This window comes from Bos mutus, chromosome 5 (assembly GCF_027580195.1).
Source record: "Bos mutus isolate GX-2022 chromosome 5, NWIPB_WYAK_1.1, whole genome shotgun sequence".
Lineage (NCBI taxonomy): Eukaryota > Metazoa > Chordata > Mammalia > Artiodactyla > Bovidae > Bos > Bos mutus.
Window position 1 is genome coordinate 38,100,581 of NC_091621.1, and position 16,433 is coordinate 38,117,013.

General features: G+C 35.8%; 1 protein-coding gene across 1 annotated transcript in view; it reads left to right on the forward strand.

The window, feature by feature from the left end:
- ARID2 (AT-rich interaction domain 2) overlaps positions 1–16,433 on the forward strand; it is a 208,334-nt gene that overhangs the window by 154,231 nt on the left and 37,670 nt on the right. Inside the window, exon 16 of the mRNA XM_005907871.3 lies at positions 8,538–8,686. Coding sequence (XP_005907933.2) covers positions 8,538–8,686 — 149 coding nt within the window. The remainder of the gene's footprint in view (positions 1–8,537; positions 8,687–16,433) is intronic.

Consider the following 16,433-nt stretch of genomic DNA (forward strand, 5'->3'; position numbering starts at 1 on the left):
AGATAGAGAAGTACTTGTCATCTAACATTGTAGGGAGTATTTTTAAAATGTAACTTGGTCTTGTTTGGGAGAGGTTTGCTAAGAGTACACCAGAAGGGAATTTCTGTATTTGATTTTGACATGAGTGTATTTTTGAGGCTTCTTGCACAGTACTTTTGTAAAAAAGGTGAATTCCATAAGAATTTTATCAAGTGTGTTATTATCTTAGGTATTGAATTAGTTGCCTTTATTCTTTAAAAAGGTTTATTTCTTATAATTTCAATTTGTTTCAGCTATTCTGGTATTTAATATTTTGTGTCTCTTATTCCTTTGCTCTATTTATTCCCTTTTAAATATCTACTATCCCCTCTCTGCATGCCTCAGTACATAAAAGTGTTTTCTAAAATCAGTGCTACTGAATTGAGGATCCAATCAGCCTATAAAGATTTTAAGGACAATCTTATATGCTGTTTCCTGGATTACTACTACTTCATTCTTTGTTTCCTAATTACTACACAGCCAGAACCTTCTGTGACTGTTGCCAACTCTGCTAGCACTCTTCTGTCTTGGGTTTTTTCTCTGTGCTTCTGATGATAACAGCAGATTGTGTTGGTATTGATACCAATCTAGATGACAAGAGAGAGGTGGGAGTAGGGAAGCAAAATGGAAGATGAGAAAGCAAAGAATCCCTTGCTTAGAACATCATTCACTAATGTGTGTTTTTCTTCATGTGAATGGGTAAAGCTGGACAGTACTGCTCTGGGAGCATAATGACTTTTTAAATTCATATTAGTATTGCTTAGGTCTATTTCAGGGTATCTAAATAGGTTGAGGATTCTTCAGTGTATATTATGTACATGGCAATAATTAATATGGAGTTTTTGTGGAAAATACCAAGTCATTTTTAGTCAAGCTTCAACAGGGTGAGTTTTTCACTTAAAAGCACACGAAAAATTCTTTTAATAATGCAATATCTAACATATACTAAGCATTCAGCATATTTTTTTTATATTTAACAATTTCCCAGTTCATCTTATGTGCTCCACTTTTTTTTAGATTCCCTTGTAATCCTAAAGAGTTACAGTAGACCAAGCCAGATTAGAGAAAACCTCTCTTACTATGAAATTGCTTCATCCACCCTTGTTTATTGCGTCCTTTAACCCTCCAGTGTGGTTATGTTCAACAATGATACCTAAATAACAAAAAACAAGCAATACTAGCTAACTCTAGGACCTGTGTTAGGAATTTTGCACTATTTTGTCATTTGATTCACAAAGAAACTCTATTAGGTAAACATTATAATTTCTATTTTAGAGAAGAGGCCTCACAATGCTAAATAACTTGCCCAAGGTTACCAACTAATATGAGGTGGTGCAGGACAAATCTGGTGGGTCTGAAACCAGAGCTCGTGCTCTTAGCCCATTTACCACTATTCTAAAAGATTTCTTTGTCAAATCCTAGATATTCCTTTTATATGTAACATTATTTTAATGACTAGCTTATAAGATATAAGTATCACTGAAAGATAATTTCAGGATCACAATGCTAGAATTTAACATATTGGACATATATACATCTAAATCAAGCCATAAAATTAATACATTTTCAGTTCAGTTCGGTCACTCATTGTGTCCAACTCTTTGCGACCCCATGAACCACAGTATGCCAGGCCTCCCTGTCCATCACCAACTCCCAGAGTTCACCAAAACCCATGTCCATTGAGTTGGTGATGCTTACTCCTAATCTAAAAAATGTGTATAAATTTTATGTATTCTCCCCAAGAATGTAGTTTATTTCAAACAGCTATAGTCTTTATTTTTGAAGTTGGTATTTTGTTGGCACATAGAAATGTAAAACTTTGCAAGGAAAAAGAGACATAGCATACATAGATGGTGTCTATAAGAATAAGAAACAAACAGAACAGGATATCTGTGTATAACTCTTAGCACAAGGCCCAATACACAGTCTGGTGCTCAGTAATGGTGCAAGTATGTTTCATCTTTGGTGGCTCAGACAGTAAAGAATATGCCTACAACAGAGGAGACCCGGGTTCAGTCCCTGCATCAAGATGATTCCCTGGAGAAGGGAATGGCAACCCACTCTAGTATTCTTGCCTGGAGAATCCCATGGACAGAGGAGCCTGGTGGGCTACAGTCCATAAAGTCACAAAGAATTGGACACGACTGAGCAATTAACACATAGGATAAAGTACCCATAAAGGCTAAAAAATTACCAAGCTGCTCAAGATGATATCATAAGTTTCCTTGGAAGGGAGGCTGTTGGACCTTCCTAAGAGCTTGTTAATAAAAACCATTTCCACTGTTGCCCAGATTCTTTAAATTTCTTTATATAGTCTTAGAATTGCATTTTAGACCTTGGTTTAATACCATTTTATCCAGTATTTGATTTGGCACTTTAAACAGGTAGATGAAATAGAGGAATTTAAATGTGATTTTTTTTTTTTAGCTATACTTTGTTATTTTATTGGAGAGGGCAATGGCACCCCACTCGAGTACTCTTGCCTGGAAAATCCCATGGACGGAGGAGCCTGGTAGGCTGCAGTCCACGGGGTCGCTAAGAGTCGGACACGACTAAGCGACTTCACTCACCTTTGTTATTTTATACCGTTTCAAGGGGTGGGGGATGTTAAGGAGGTACCTTTACACCAAGAAGGAACTTCTAGACTTGCAGAATGCTCAGGGCTGGAAAGACTGCAGGGAAATATCCCTGCTGAGAATGGCCAACAGGTAATCCTTCCTAATACCATTGTTATTTAATATTTCTTTTCTCAGTTTTGTTCCTTCTCACTCCCACTAATTAGCTGTATTAATTTTACTACAGAAGAGATACTAGGAACACATAAAGGGGAAAGAAATATGAAACTAAATGCTATAACCATATATTTTGTACTTAAATGGTATTTAGCTAAGTATGAAATAACTGTACTTAACTTCAAGGTACATTTCTTTCTTTAAAACTACTTATTTTCAATCTGCCACAATATGGATACTGTTTCTGAGCCCTGCTCTCTTCCACTATTCGTGAAATTGTATCTGCTGAAGGCATGGTACTAGATTGGCATATAAGATAATAAAAATGGAAAAAATTAATTATACTTAACTGAAGACTTGTCTTTTTCAGAAGCATTTAAAACACATGTTGAATATATCTGTATCTGTTCATCCTGTGATCTGATGTCATGCCCGATTCTTGTATATAAAAATAGTTTACTTAAGGATGTACTTACTTAAGGTATTTTATAGATGCTGCTCCTTAGTTTTCTGTCCTTCATATATGAATCCTTTTTGAAATGGTGCTAACATTGAATGTGGGTATCTGCCTGGTCCCCTTGATTCTTTGATAAAGAGTTTGAAAAGTTACCCAACCTATCAGAAAGCATATCTGCAATCTCAGGGGGGCTATGTCTAGTCATAACCATAGAAGATCATTTTAGCAAGAGTCACAGGAATGTCAATTTTTTTTGAAGCATATTACTGCTCAGATTTGTAGACTAGTAGTGGAGAAGGCAATGGCACCCCACTCCAGTACTCTTGCCTGGAAAATCCCATGGGTGGACGAGCCTGGTAGGCTGCAGTCCATGGGGTCACAAAGAGTCGGACACGACTGAGCAACTTCACTTTCACTTTTCAGTCTCACGCATTGGAGAAGGCAATGGCAACCCACTCCAGTGTTCTTGCCTGGAGAATCCCAGGGACGGAGGAGCCTGGTGGGCTGCCGTCTGTGGGGTCGCACAGAGTCGGACACAGCTGAAGCGACGCAGCAGCAGCAGTGAAAGTGAAAGAAAGTGAAGTCTCTCATTCGTGTTCAACTCTTTGCAACCCCATGGACTGCAGCCTACCAGGTTCCTCCATCCATGGGATTTTCCACGCAAGAGTACTGGAGTGGGGTGCCATTGCCTTCTCCAGGAGATCTTCCCGACCCAGGGATTGAAGCCGGGTCTCCCACAGGGTAGGCAGACGCTTTACCATCTGAGCCACCAGGGAAGCTAGTAGTACATTGTAATAATTAAGAAAATCATTAGCACTAAATGATTTTTTCGTTTACACTTCAATGTGTTCTGTTTATAAGATAGACTTTGTATGTGTTGATTGTCTAGTTATACTTAATAAGAGGACTTGGATAGGTTATGAAAATGAGGCAATATTAGAGCAGAAAGAACCTTAGATATTAGCTTGTCCATAACCCTTTTTAAAGAGTTGAATTAACTTTCCCACACTCACAAGGATCTCTTTTCCAGTGATTATCTTAATTCTGTTCTGTAAAGATGTGTATTTTGTTTAAACTAAGTGTAACCTCGTTAATACCACATTTAGAATAAATTTTGTTCTTGTTCCTTACAAGCATTTAAAAGTATCTCTACTTACTCTTTAGAGTGTATTTTCCTTATTCTTTCAATTAGACCTTAGGTGTTATAATGCCTGATTTATTCTTCATAATATATAAGTGTTTAAGAACTTCAAATCCCAAGTCTTATATCAGAAAATTTTTAACATCAGTACAGTCTAGAAGTTTCAGCCACAGTTTACTCTTGAAAAGATGTTAAAGGAAGGCAAGATTATAATTTCTTATTTTAACAAAAGGAAATATCTTTGCCAAAAGTAAAACTGCTACATTAACGTTTTAGATAATTTTACATTAAAAAAGGAATCACAGAATTATTTCATATTCTTTGTTTAATTTTACTTTTCTGGTCACACAGTACTACAGAGGTACTAAAATACGAAAAGTTAGTTCTTCAGTAGAGCAGAACAAAGAATAGTATTGAACAATATTCCTCAGGAGTGATCATTCCAAAAACATGATTTTGAGACCACTTTTACATTTATATTTAAGTTAGGGTTATGGTTAATATCAGGCACTTTTATATCCTAAAAGAAATATATTTTGCATTTTATGTAAAAGACCTAGTTCTTAAAACATAGTTTAAGTAGTACTTTAAAAAACATACAATACAGTGTAAACAAACTATTAAAAATTGGTTTTGTTAAAAGAAATATGTAATTTTCTAATATAGGAAAAAATAAAAAATACTACTTCCAGTTCAATTCACTCAGTTGTGTCCTACTCTTTGTGACCCCATGGACTGCAGCATGCCAGGCTTCCTTGTCCATCACCAACTCTCGGAGTTCACTCAAACTCACGTCCATTGAGTCGGTGATGCCATCCAACCATCTCATCCTCTGTCATCCCCTTCTCCTCCTGCCTTCAATTCCCAGCATCAGAGTCTTTTCCAATGAGTCAGTTCTTCACATCAGGCCGAAGTACTGGAGCTTCATCTTCAGCATCAGTCCTTCCAATGAATATTCAGGACCGATTTCCTTTAGTGTTGACTGGTTGGATCTCCTTGCAGTCCAAGGGATTCTGATCTTCTCCAACACCACAGTTCAAAAGCATCAATGCTTTGGCGCTCAGCTTTCTTTATTTCAACTCTCACATCCATACATGACTACTGGAAAAACCATACCTTTGACTAGACGGACCTTTGTTGGCAAAGTAATGTCTCTGCTTTATAATGTGCTGTCTAGGTTGGTCATTGCTTTTCTTCCACGGAGCAAGCATCTTTTAATTTCATGGCTGCAGTCACCATCTGCAGTGATTTTGGATCCCAAGAAAATAAAGTCTCTCACTGTTTCCATTGTTTCCCCATCTATTTTCTGTGAAGTGATGGGACCAGGTGCCATGATCTTAGTTTTCTGAATGTTGAGTTTTAAGCCAACTCTTTTACTCTCATCAAGAGGCTCTTTAGTTCCTCTTCACTTTCTGCCGTAAGGGTGGTATCATCTGTGTTTCTGAGGTCATTGGTACTTCTCCCGGTAAAGTAAATATACTGCTTTATTCAAAGAAAATGCAAGTCTTGGAATTTTTCATTTGGTATTTTCTATAAGTAGTTTAATTCATTTTGTTTTATTGATATATTTAGCTCTGTTTTTTTGTTGTTGTTTGTTTACTTTTTATTGTGAAAATTTTAGACATACACAAGAATAGAGGCTTACTGACCTTTACCCAACCTTATCCTTCACCCAGCTTTAAATAATGTTACCATTGCCTTTCTAGTTTCATCTCTTCTTCACCACTGTTTTTCCCCTGCAGTAAAGTAAGTCCCAAAGATTTTAAGTTACTAATAAATATTTCAGTATGTATTTATAAGTATTTATAATACCAAATCACACCTAACAAAAATAGTACTTTCTTAATATTGCATGACACTCAGTTTGTTCTTAGTCTTTAAAAATGTGTTTTATAAATTTTGTTTGAATTAAGATCCAGAGAACACCAGATGCAATGTGTAGACAATTTTCTGCACATTGCATTTGGTTAATATGTCTTTTATTCATTCTTAATTGAACAGTTTGGATTAACTTCAGTCATCCTTGCCACATCCTCATAAATCATTAACAGTTGGGGCTAAATACCCTATGATTCCCTGTTATTTAACTTTCGTGTATGACACCAGTTAAGAGTTCTACAATGAAGAACAAAATAGGATAAAGCTTTGTTAGCATATAAAAAAAAATAAACCTAATTTAAAAGTATATGACAAGCTAGTCAATAAAATACCTAGGGTAAATGGTAATAGTGTAGGGAACCAGAAAGTTCATTCTGAGGGAATTTGATAGCTCTGACAGATTTACCCTTCAGTTATAATTCTGAGATTATATTTCTGTCACTCTTCAATATTTGTGTTTGATTCAAACTGATCCTCTTGGTTACTCTTACTTACTGGAATTTCATGGAATTTTTTATGCAGTAGTTTCATTTCAAGGAAACAGTTTGACTTTTTTTTTTTTTCCTGGTAAATAGATTTAGTCTAATGTTATTCTTCCCTTCCTTTCTCTCTGATCCTGACCCCTGTGTCTACTTTCTCACTGTTAGTTTTTATGAGTTTAAGAATTCACAGATAAATGATTGTCAGATTCTTGTTCCAGCTTTAACTACTGCCAGATAATTTAACTATTGCTAGATAATTAACTTTAACTATAGCTAAATAATTGCACTTACTGATCTGTTCTTGTCCCCAAAGTGAACTCATCATCTTTCCTCCAGAATATGGTTTCACTCTGTACTTCTCTATTAACATAAATAATAATAGTGAGTTGCCATTTATTGAGAATCTAGAGCTAGGCTCTTCATGTAGAGTTTCTGTAGTCTTCCTACCATCCCAGAAGTTAGATTTTATTACACTTTTCGGATGAGGGAATTGAGAATCAGAGATGTTTTGTAGTTTGCCCAGGGCCACATAGCTGGTTAAAAGGCAAATCGAAATTCTGAGTCCTGTTCTGTCAAGCTGGAAAGTCTTAACTTCTAGCCATTGATACCTGTACTGCCCTAAAATGCATGGTTTTCATGCGTGTATATATTTTCTTACTAATAATATTAGAAAATCGTAAGAATGAGACTCTATTATAAAAACAACTTCAGTCACATCTCAAAGTAAATTTTTTTCCTTAGAGCTTAGAACTCAAAAGTTCCTATGACTCCACGTTTCTAAGAACCTTCACTCTTGGCACTTTATTCTTTTCCTTTATTCACTTTTATGCTAGAGCCTTATCTGTTTCTGTTTTGTCTGTTTTTTTTAAAGTACTATAATTTTCCAATAAGAGGTTTTCAGCAATTTTTAGCTTAGTTTTGCTCCATTGTTTCCAATATCACTTTATAAATAAGCAAATACATTGAATATTTTCCCAGAGTTTGAATGTATTTCCTTTAAACAATACTTTGAAAGTGGTATGCTAATCATGTCTGTGAGGAATTTAACATTTTTTCCTTTGTGCTATGTATGTTATGAGTGAAATCTGAGTTAAACCTCAAAATGTATTGTTTCAAATTGTTTTAAGCTATGTTATAATTATTATGTGTTTTTCAGAGAGAAAAGGATGGGATATAACGGGAAAAATGTAGCTAATATTTAGAAAACTTATGCATACAATTAAAATCCTTTTCTTGTGTAATCCATCAAAATTTATAACAGAGCACCTTTAAAGATTGAAGTTGTTAGTTAAAATAGCTTTTACTGCAAAGTAATATTTACAACATTCTACTTAAATGGTTATATCATTCTTAACATCTGAAATTCCCTTTGATTTTTACTATATATGGTTTTATGTTACTCATTACAATCTTAAAGGAGATATTATACAAAGAAATAATAATTTACAGTTGATTTTTTTTCTTTTGAAGAATATATGTTAGTAAATAAAATGGGTGCATTTATAATTTTTTCTCTGTTTAATCTATAGTTGTATTTCTACCCAATTTTATTAGTATAAAAATCTTTAATTCTAAGTTATGTGTATTCTGTGACAGTAACAATGCAGTCTTGCCTTTGTGATTCATATGAAATTAATTTGACTTCTTAAATATGTTTCTGAAACTAGTTATCCTCTTAAAGAGTATCCAAAAGATAATCTTTAAAACTCCCAAGTGTGAATTTTATGTTGAAAGTGCATAACTATCACTGTAATCAAATTCACAAACCTGTTCTATATGAATGTTTTTCAGTGTCATTTCACAAACTGTGTGGTTTGTCTTTTTCACAGAACACTCCAATGACACCTTCACCAGCTGTTCAGATTCAGAGCCAGCCTAACAGTTCTCAGCCTTCTCCATTCAGTGCATCTAGTCAACATGGAGATCCAGTGAGAAAACCTGGGCACAACTTCATGTGTCTGTGGCAGTCTTGTAAAAAGTAAATGGCAGTTTTATTTGATATACATAAATGCTCTTTTTTCTGGAATGTCTTTGTATTTAAATTTCTACTTATGATTTCATGAAAATTTTCTTTTGAAATCACTAACTTTTTAGCAAAAATATTTCATGTTGAAAGTAATATTTATGCAGATCCAGTGTTATCTAAAGAAATTTATATAAATGTTGGAAAGAGCTTCATTGCCTTATGGTAGTTATCAGAGAATGTTTAATTATTAGATTTTAACAAAAGAAAATCAGCTAAGAATTTTATGTTATATTTGACTATGAAAAGAAATTTTTTTTGAAAAGAAGTTTTTTAAAGTGTCTTGCAATTAGTGGCAGCCATAGGATTTCTATATAACAGACACTTAAAGATATCTGTTAGGAAGAATGATTTGTCTTCAATTTAAGTTTGAGATGGACACACCATGAAAATTTTTAATGTTATATTATCTCACAGTTTAATAACTGATAAGTGGAATTGCATTTCTTAAACAAGGCTTTCTTAGACTTGAAGGAGAACTTGAGAATAATACTAAACTTGAGAGTAATACTGGTTAAACTAAAATCTCAGTTCCTTTAACAGTAGTCAGCTAAGAATCGTGGCTTTGTCCCTTTTAGAGCTCTAAGACTAAGGTGTACATAATATCCTTCATTTTTTTTTTTAGATATCAAGATTCTGTTTTACTTTTCCTAACTATAGCAGAAATTACTGTGTCCTATTAAAATTATATTTCCTATTCATAATTTTTCTGATATAGGCATATTTCATATATAGATTTGTTCTAAGATTGTGGCTTTCAGTGTAGCCTAGGGATTATTGATAATATGCAGAATTTCTTTGGACAGTGTTTACCAAACTTTAAATCTCAACCCGTTAGTGGGGTATGAAATCATTTTGGCAAGTCTACCAGGAGGGTTTTGCTTGTTTTTCTTTTCAATGAAAAAGTGAATAAAATATCTCAGATTCCATTATGTTGCTAGGGGTAAGTATTGTTTTCATTTATATATGTATATAAGTATGTGTATCTAGACCATAGTGTAAAATCTGTCAAAAGGGTTTTTTAAAATTAGTGCTTTAGGTTTCCTCTCATTATTTCTTTCATTTATTTAATTTGATAACTTTTTAAATGTTTATGTTGTAAGTTAATTTGCAACTTTTTTCACTGATGTCAAATTCTATACTTTTTTTTTTTTTAAGATTTTTGTTTTTGTTTTTCATCGCAAAACAGTAGCTGATGGAGTAGGTACTAAGTTCATGCTATTTGTTCACTAAAACGTTTGGGACTAGCTTCTTTAGATGAAGTGTTGAGAGTATTTCAACAAAAAAAATCACTGAAAGGGCTAATCAATCTAAATGCATGGCTGTTTCCCATCTTGTTAGTAAGATTGTTGTTCCAAAATTTGAATGGTATACCTCGTCTTTTTAAGTCTTTTCAGAAAAATACTCAACAAGACTTCTTAGACATGGTCAATTTTAAAGTCAATTTTAGATATACTGCATTGATAATTAGTTGAAGTGGATTCTGCAAATATTTATTGAGCACCCTCTAGAAGGGCTCATGTGTTAGGAGGTAGAGACATAAAGATCACTGTCAACTTTTAGGGAAGCACATGCAAAAAACAAATAAATGAGCTTAAATAAGTACTATAAAAAATAGTTCCTATGTTATAGCATTATTAGCAATATAATGAACAGAATGTAATGCTGGGATGGTTAGAAATGTTTCATTATAGACATTACTTTTGAGTTGGTTCTTAAAGTATGAGTAGGAGTTTGTCATGCAAAAACAATTTCATTCATAATAGCAAGTGCAGGGAATTATAGAAGGAACTATTTATGCCCAGGGAACTGTGAGAAGCTTAAGATATCAAGAGCATAAGGACATGAGGAGAGCAAAGGCTTTTATTACACTTGACCTTTCATATCTTCAGGGCTTCCCAGGTGGCTCAGTGGTAAAGAATCTGCCTGCAATGCAGGGGATGCAAGTTCAATCCCTGGGTCAGGAAGATCCCCTGGAGTAGGTAATAGCAACCCACTCCAGTATTCTTGCCTGGGAAATTCCATGGACTGAGGAGCCTGGTGGGCTAATGTCCATAGGGTTGCAAAAAAGTTGAACATTGACTTAGCAACTAAACAACAACTTTATATCTGCGCTTGAAAGTTCTATCAAACAGGAATTAGAAATATTCTCCCAAAATTCCAGAAAGTTCCAAAAAGCAAAACATTGCCCAAGTGATGGCAACTATTTACATAGTATTTACATTGTATTTACAGCTGTTTACATAGCATTTACATTGTATTAGGTATTATAAGTAGTCTAGAAATGATATAAAGTAGACAGGAAGATATTCTTAAGTTAAATGCAAATACTTCACCATTATATATAAAGGACTTAAGCATCTGCAGATCTGAGGGGAACCTGGAATCAATCCCCAATGGATACCAAGGGATGGCTGTTCATTTTTAGTTTAAATTCCAGGTGGAAAAATACATGTAGTGGCTATTGTCGCTAAATAACTATGCTCTGATTTCTTTAATATCTGATCAAAAATATTAATGAAGAATCTTCCTTGATTCATACAGATTTAGAACTAAAATTATGTCTTTTACCGATAAATTATTGTGAAATGCACTACTCACCCTTACATCACGCATGTTAGTAATTTCTTTTTTAATCTACAGGCATGTATCTCTAAAAAATTAGGACACTACTCTTTAACCATAATTTATAACCCTGCAGAAAAATAACATTCAGTTCAGTTCAGTTAGGTCACTAGGTCATGTGCGACTCTTTGCGACCCCATGAACCATAGCACGCCAGGCCTCCCTGTCCACCAACTCCCGGAGTCCACACAAACCCATGTCCATTGAGTCAGTGATGCTATCCAACCATCTCATCCTCTGGCATCCCCTTCTCCTGCCCTCAATCTTTCCCAACATCAGGGTCTTTTCCAATGAGTCAGCTCTTCGCATCAGGTGGCCAAAGTACTGGAGTTTCAGCTTCAACATCAGTCCTTCCAATGAACACCCAGGACTGATCTCCTTTAGGATGGACTGGTTGGATCTCCTTGCAGTCCAAGGGACTCTCAAAAGTCTTCTCCAGCACCACAGTTCAAAAACATCAACTCTTCAGTGCTCTACTTTCTTTATAGTCCAACTGTCACATCCATACATGACCACTGGAAAAACCATAGCTTTGACTAGACGGACCTTTGTTGGCAAAGTAATGTCTCTGCTTTTCAATATGCTGTCTAGGTTGGTCATAACTTTCCTTCCAAGGAGTAAGCGTCTTTTAATTTCATGGCTGCAGTCACCATCTGCAGTGATTTTGGAGTCCCCCAAAATAAAGTCTGACACTGTTTCCCCATCTGTTTCCCATCAAGTGATGGGACCAGATGCCATGATCTTCGTTTTCTGAACGTTGAGCTTTAAGCCAAATTTTCCACTCTCCTCTTTCACTTTCATCAAGAGGCTCTTTAGTTCCTCTTCACTTTCTGCCATAAGGGTGTTGTCACCTGCATATCTGAGGTTATTGATATTTCTCCCGGAATCTTGATTCCAGCTTGTGCTTCCTCCAGCCCAGTGTTTGTCATGATATAGGGTGACATGAAGTAGGGTGACAGTATACAGCCTTGACGTACTCCTTTCCCAATTTGGAACCAGTCTGTTGTTCCCTGTTCAGTTGTTCCATGTCCAGTTCTAACTGTTGCTTCCTGACCTGCATACATATTTCTCAGGAGGCAGGTCAGGTGGGCTGGTATTCCCATCTCTTTAAGAATTTTCCATAGTTTATTGTGATCTACACAAAGGCTTTGACATAATCAATAAAGCAGAAATCGATGTTTTTCTAGAAGTCTCTTGCTTTTTCCATGATCCAGTGGATGTTGGCAATTTGATCTCTGGTTCCTCTGCCTTTTCTAAAACTAGCTTGTACATCTGAAAGTTCACGCTTTATGTATTGCTGAAGCCTGGCTTGGAGAATTTTGAGCATTACTTTACTAGCATGTGAGATGAGTGCAATAGTACAGTAGTTTGAGCATTCTGGCATTGCCTTTCTTTGGGGTTGGAATGAAAACTGACCTTTTCCAGTCCTGTTGGCCACTGCTGAGTTTTCCAAATTTGCTGGCATATTGAGTGCAGCACTTTCACAGCATCATCTTTCAGGATTTGAAATAGCTCACCTGGAATTCCATCACCTCCACTAGCTTTGTTCCTAGTGTCCTAGTGATGCTTTCTAAGGCCCACTTGACTTCACATTCCAGGATATCTGGCTCTAGGTGAGTGATCACACCATCGTGATATGAAGATCTTTTTTGTGCAGTTCTTCTGTGTCGTCTTGCCACCTCTTCTTAATATCTTCTGCTTCTATTAGGTTCCTACCATTTCTGTCCTTTATCGAGCCCATCTGCATAAAATGTTCCCTTGGTTTCTCTGATTTTCTTGAAGAGATCTCTAGTCTTTCCCATTCTGTTGTTTTCCTCTATTTCTTTGCATTGATCGCTGAAGAAGGCTTTCTTATCTCTCCTTGCTATTCTTTGGAACTCTGCATTCAAATGGTATATCTTTCCTTTTCTCCTTTGCTTTTCTCTTCCCTTCTTTTCACAGCTATTTGTAAGGCCTCCTCAGACAGCCATTTTGCTTTTTTGCATTTCTTTTTCTTGGGGATGGGCTTGATTCTAGTCTCCTGTACAGTGTCATGAACCTCTGTCCATAGTTCATCAGGCACTCTGTCTATAGATCTAATCCCTAAATCTATTTCTCACTTCCACTGTATAGTCGTAAGCAATTTGATTTAAGTCATACCTGAATGGTCTAGAGGATTTCTCCACTTTCTTCAATTTCAGTCTGAATTTGGCAATAAGGAGTTCATGGTGTGAGCCACAGTCAGCTCTGGTCTTGTTTTTGCTGACTGTATAGAGCTTCTCCATCTTTGGCTGCAAAGAATATAATCAATATGATTTCAGTGTTGACCATCTGGTGATGTCCATTGCTTCAATTTTATGAGTTCTTCAAATAGGCAGTCAGTGTTTACATTTCTCCACTGTCTTCTGTTTATTTGGAGTTTGAATTGGAATGCAAGATTCAAACATTGACTGAGGTTGAAAAGGCTGTTATGTCTTTTTTAATCTGCAGATAACCCTCCATCTCTCAGTTTTTCTCCTCACAGTTTTTGTTGATAACAGCAGGTCATTTGTCCTGTAAAGCATCACAGTCTGATTTTGCTGCTATTGTGTAGCATGTTACTCTGATTTTGAATTTTCTGTATATTAGTGATTAGGTCCAGAAGTTTGATAAGAGTCCATTTTGATTTTTATGAGCAGCGTTTTAGAAATGGCGTTGTGTGCTCCATCAGGCAGTAGGCACTGTCTAGTGTCTCTTTTTGTGATGTAAACAGCCATTGAAAATTACGGCCTAGATACATTATTTTATCGTTATAAAATGTAAAGTGTCCTTTTTATCAGTTGTCTGATTTCTCTGAGGAATAGTTTTTAGAGAAAAAGCCAGATTATTGAATATTTCTCTTATTTACCAATTTTCAAAATAAAGAGTTGTTTACTAACTGTACAAAGGTGACTATGAGATGAGGTGCTTTTTGTTTTTTTTTTTAATTTTGATTTTGATTTTAATTTGGTTTTTGGTTTTTAATTTGGTTTTGGTTGTGAATGAACTTGTGAACATAAGTATATTTGAGATAACTTCAATCCATTGCAGATACTATATCCTTCTTAATGTTCAGATTGTCCCATCTTTGGCCAGTGAAGGCCTGTTCAACCTGGATGTGATCTAATTTGTCTTTGATAACTTCCTTTCTCCCTGTTAGATGAAATGTTCTGGACTTAATTTGTGTATTTCCTGCCCTATACGGAGAATCAACTGTTTGTCCAAGGACAGTTCAGTTCAGTTCAGTCAGTCAGTCTTGTCCAACTCTTTGTGACCCTATGAACCACATCACGCCAGGCCTCCCTGTCCATCACCAGCTCCTAGAGTCCACCCAAACCTATGTCCATTGAGTCGGTGATGCCATCCAACCATCTCATCCTCTGTTGTCCCCTTCTCCTCCTGCCCTCAATCTTTCCCAGAATCGGGGTCTTTTCAAATGAGTCAGCTCTTCACATCAGGTAGCCAAAGTACTGGAGTTTCAGCTTCAACATCAGTCCTTCCAATGAACACCCAGGACTGATCTCCTTTAGGATGGAGTGGTTGGATCTCCTTGCAGTCCAAGGGACTCTCAAGAGTCTTATCCAACACCACAGTTCAAAAGCATCAATTTTTCTGCACTCAGCTTTCTTTATAGTGCAACTCTCACATCCATACATGACCACTGGAAAAACCATAGCCAGGACATCTGATGTCTTTTAATGGGAAATGATATTTAATCTGGGCTTCAGGAAGTATCCATTGCTTTTACATTGGCTCTTGTTTCTAGGACTTTTCAGTGAAGAGACTAGAAAAACCATGCTTCAGAAAAACCATGTTTCATGTTCAGAACAACCTTCTCAACTTTTAGATCGTAAATTACACATATTGTTGTCTTCTGCACTTTAATATTTTAGCTTTTTGATCCATCAGTAATTTAGTTTCTGTGTAAAGTGAAGTATGATTGTTGTTTTCCAAATGACTAATATTTGACTAGTTCATTTTTCCCGTAGGTATTTGAATGGCCACCTTTGATATGTACTTAATTTCTGTATGCTTTTTCTGTTTCTGAATTACTTGTTATCCCAATGGTCTCTGTCCTTATCATACTGTCACTTTCAGTTTTGACGTTGGGTGGCAAGTTCCTCCTCCTAATTTCCCTTTTCAGTGTTTCTCATTTTTTCAAGCACTTACCTTGTATCAGGCACTGTGTTAATTTTCAAAATTAAAGTGATATATAAATCAGACTTGGTACCTACACAGATATTTATCCTGTTTTCAAATGAACTTTAGAATTTCCAGAGATTCCCCCAGGGAACCATGTTGGGATTTTTATTTTAATTGCTTTTAATGAATGGCTATTTTTGTTTGTTTTTAGGTAGTGAATATTTTTTCAATATTGAGTATTTTTTTCCTTAGAAGGAAAAAGTATCATTCCATGGTATTATAGTCTTTTTCAACCCAGTATAGGGTTGAATATTTGTTCCCATAAATTCTACAACTTTTGTAATTTTATTGCTAGTCATAGTTTTTATTTCTTGTTATTCATAAATGATCTTAACTTCCACTGTATTTTTAAGTGGTGGTGGTTTTCTATATTTATGCCTTAGTTAGTCCTCTCATCCAATTATAATATCGAGTGTTTCCAGATCAGCTATATAATCAATTCAGTTCAGTCGCTCAGTCTTGTCCGACTCTTTGCGACCCTATGAATCACCAGGCATGCCAGGCCTCCCTGTCCATCACCAACTCCCGGAGTTTACCCAAACTCAGGTCCATTGAGTCGGTGATTCCATCCAGCCATCTCATCCATTGTCTTCAGTATTCTATCATTTTGCCTTTTCATACTGTTCATGGGGTTCTCAAGGCAAGAATACTGAAGTGGTTTACCATTCCCTTCTCCCGTGGACCACATCCTGTCCGACCTCTCCAGCATAACCTGCCCGTCTTGGGTGGCCCCACATGGCATGGCTTAGTTTCATTGAGTTAGACAAGGCTGTGGTCTATGTGAGCTATATAATAGTAGTGGTGATATTTATCTTATTTCTTCAAAAAAATTCATAGACTTTTAAAATATTTTGTTTTTAATTGAAGGATTGTGTTG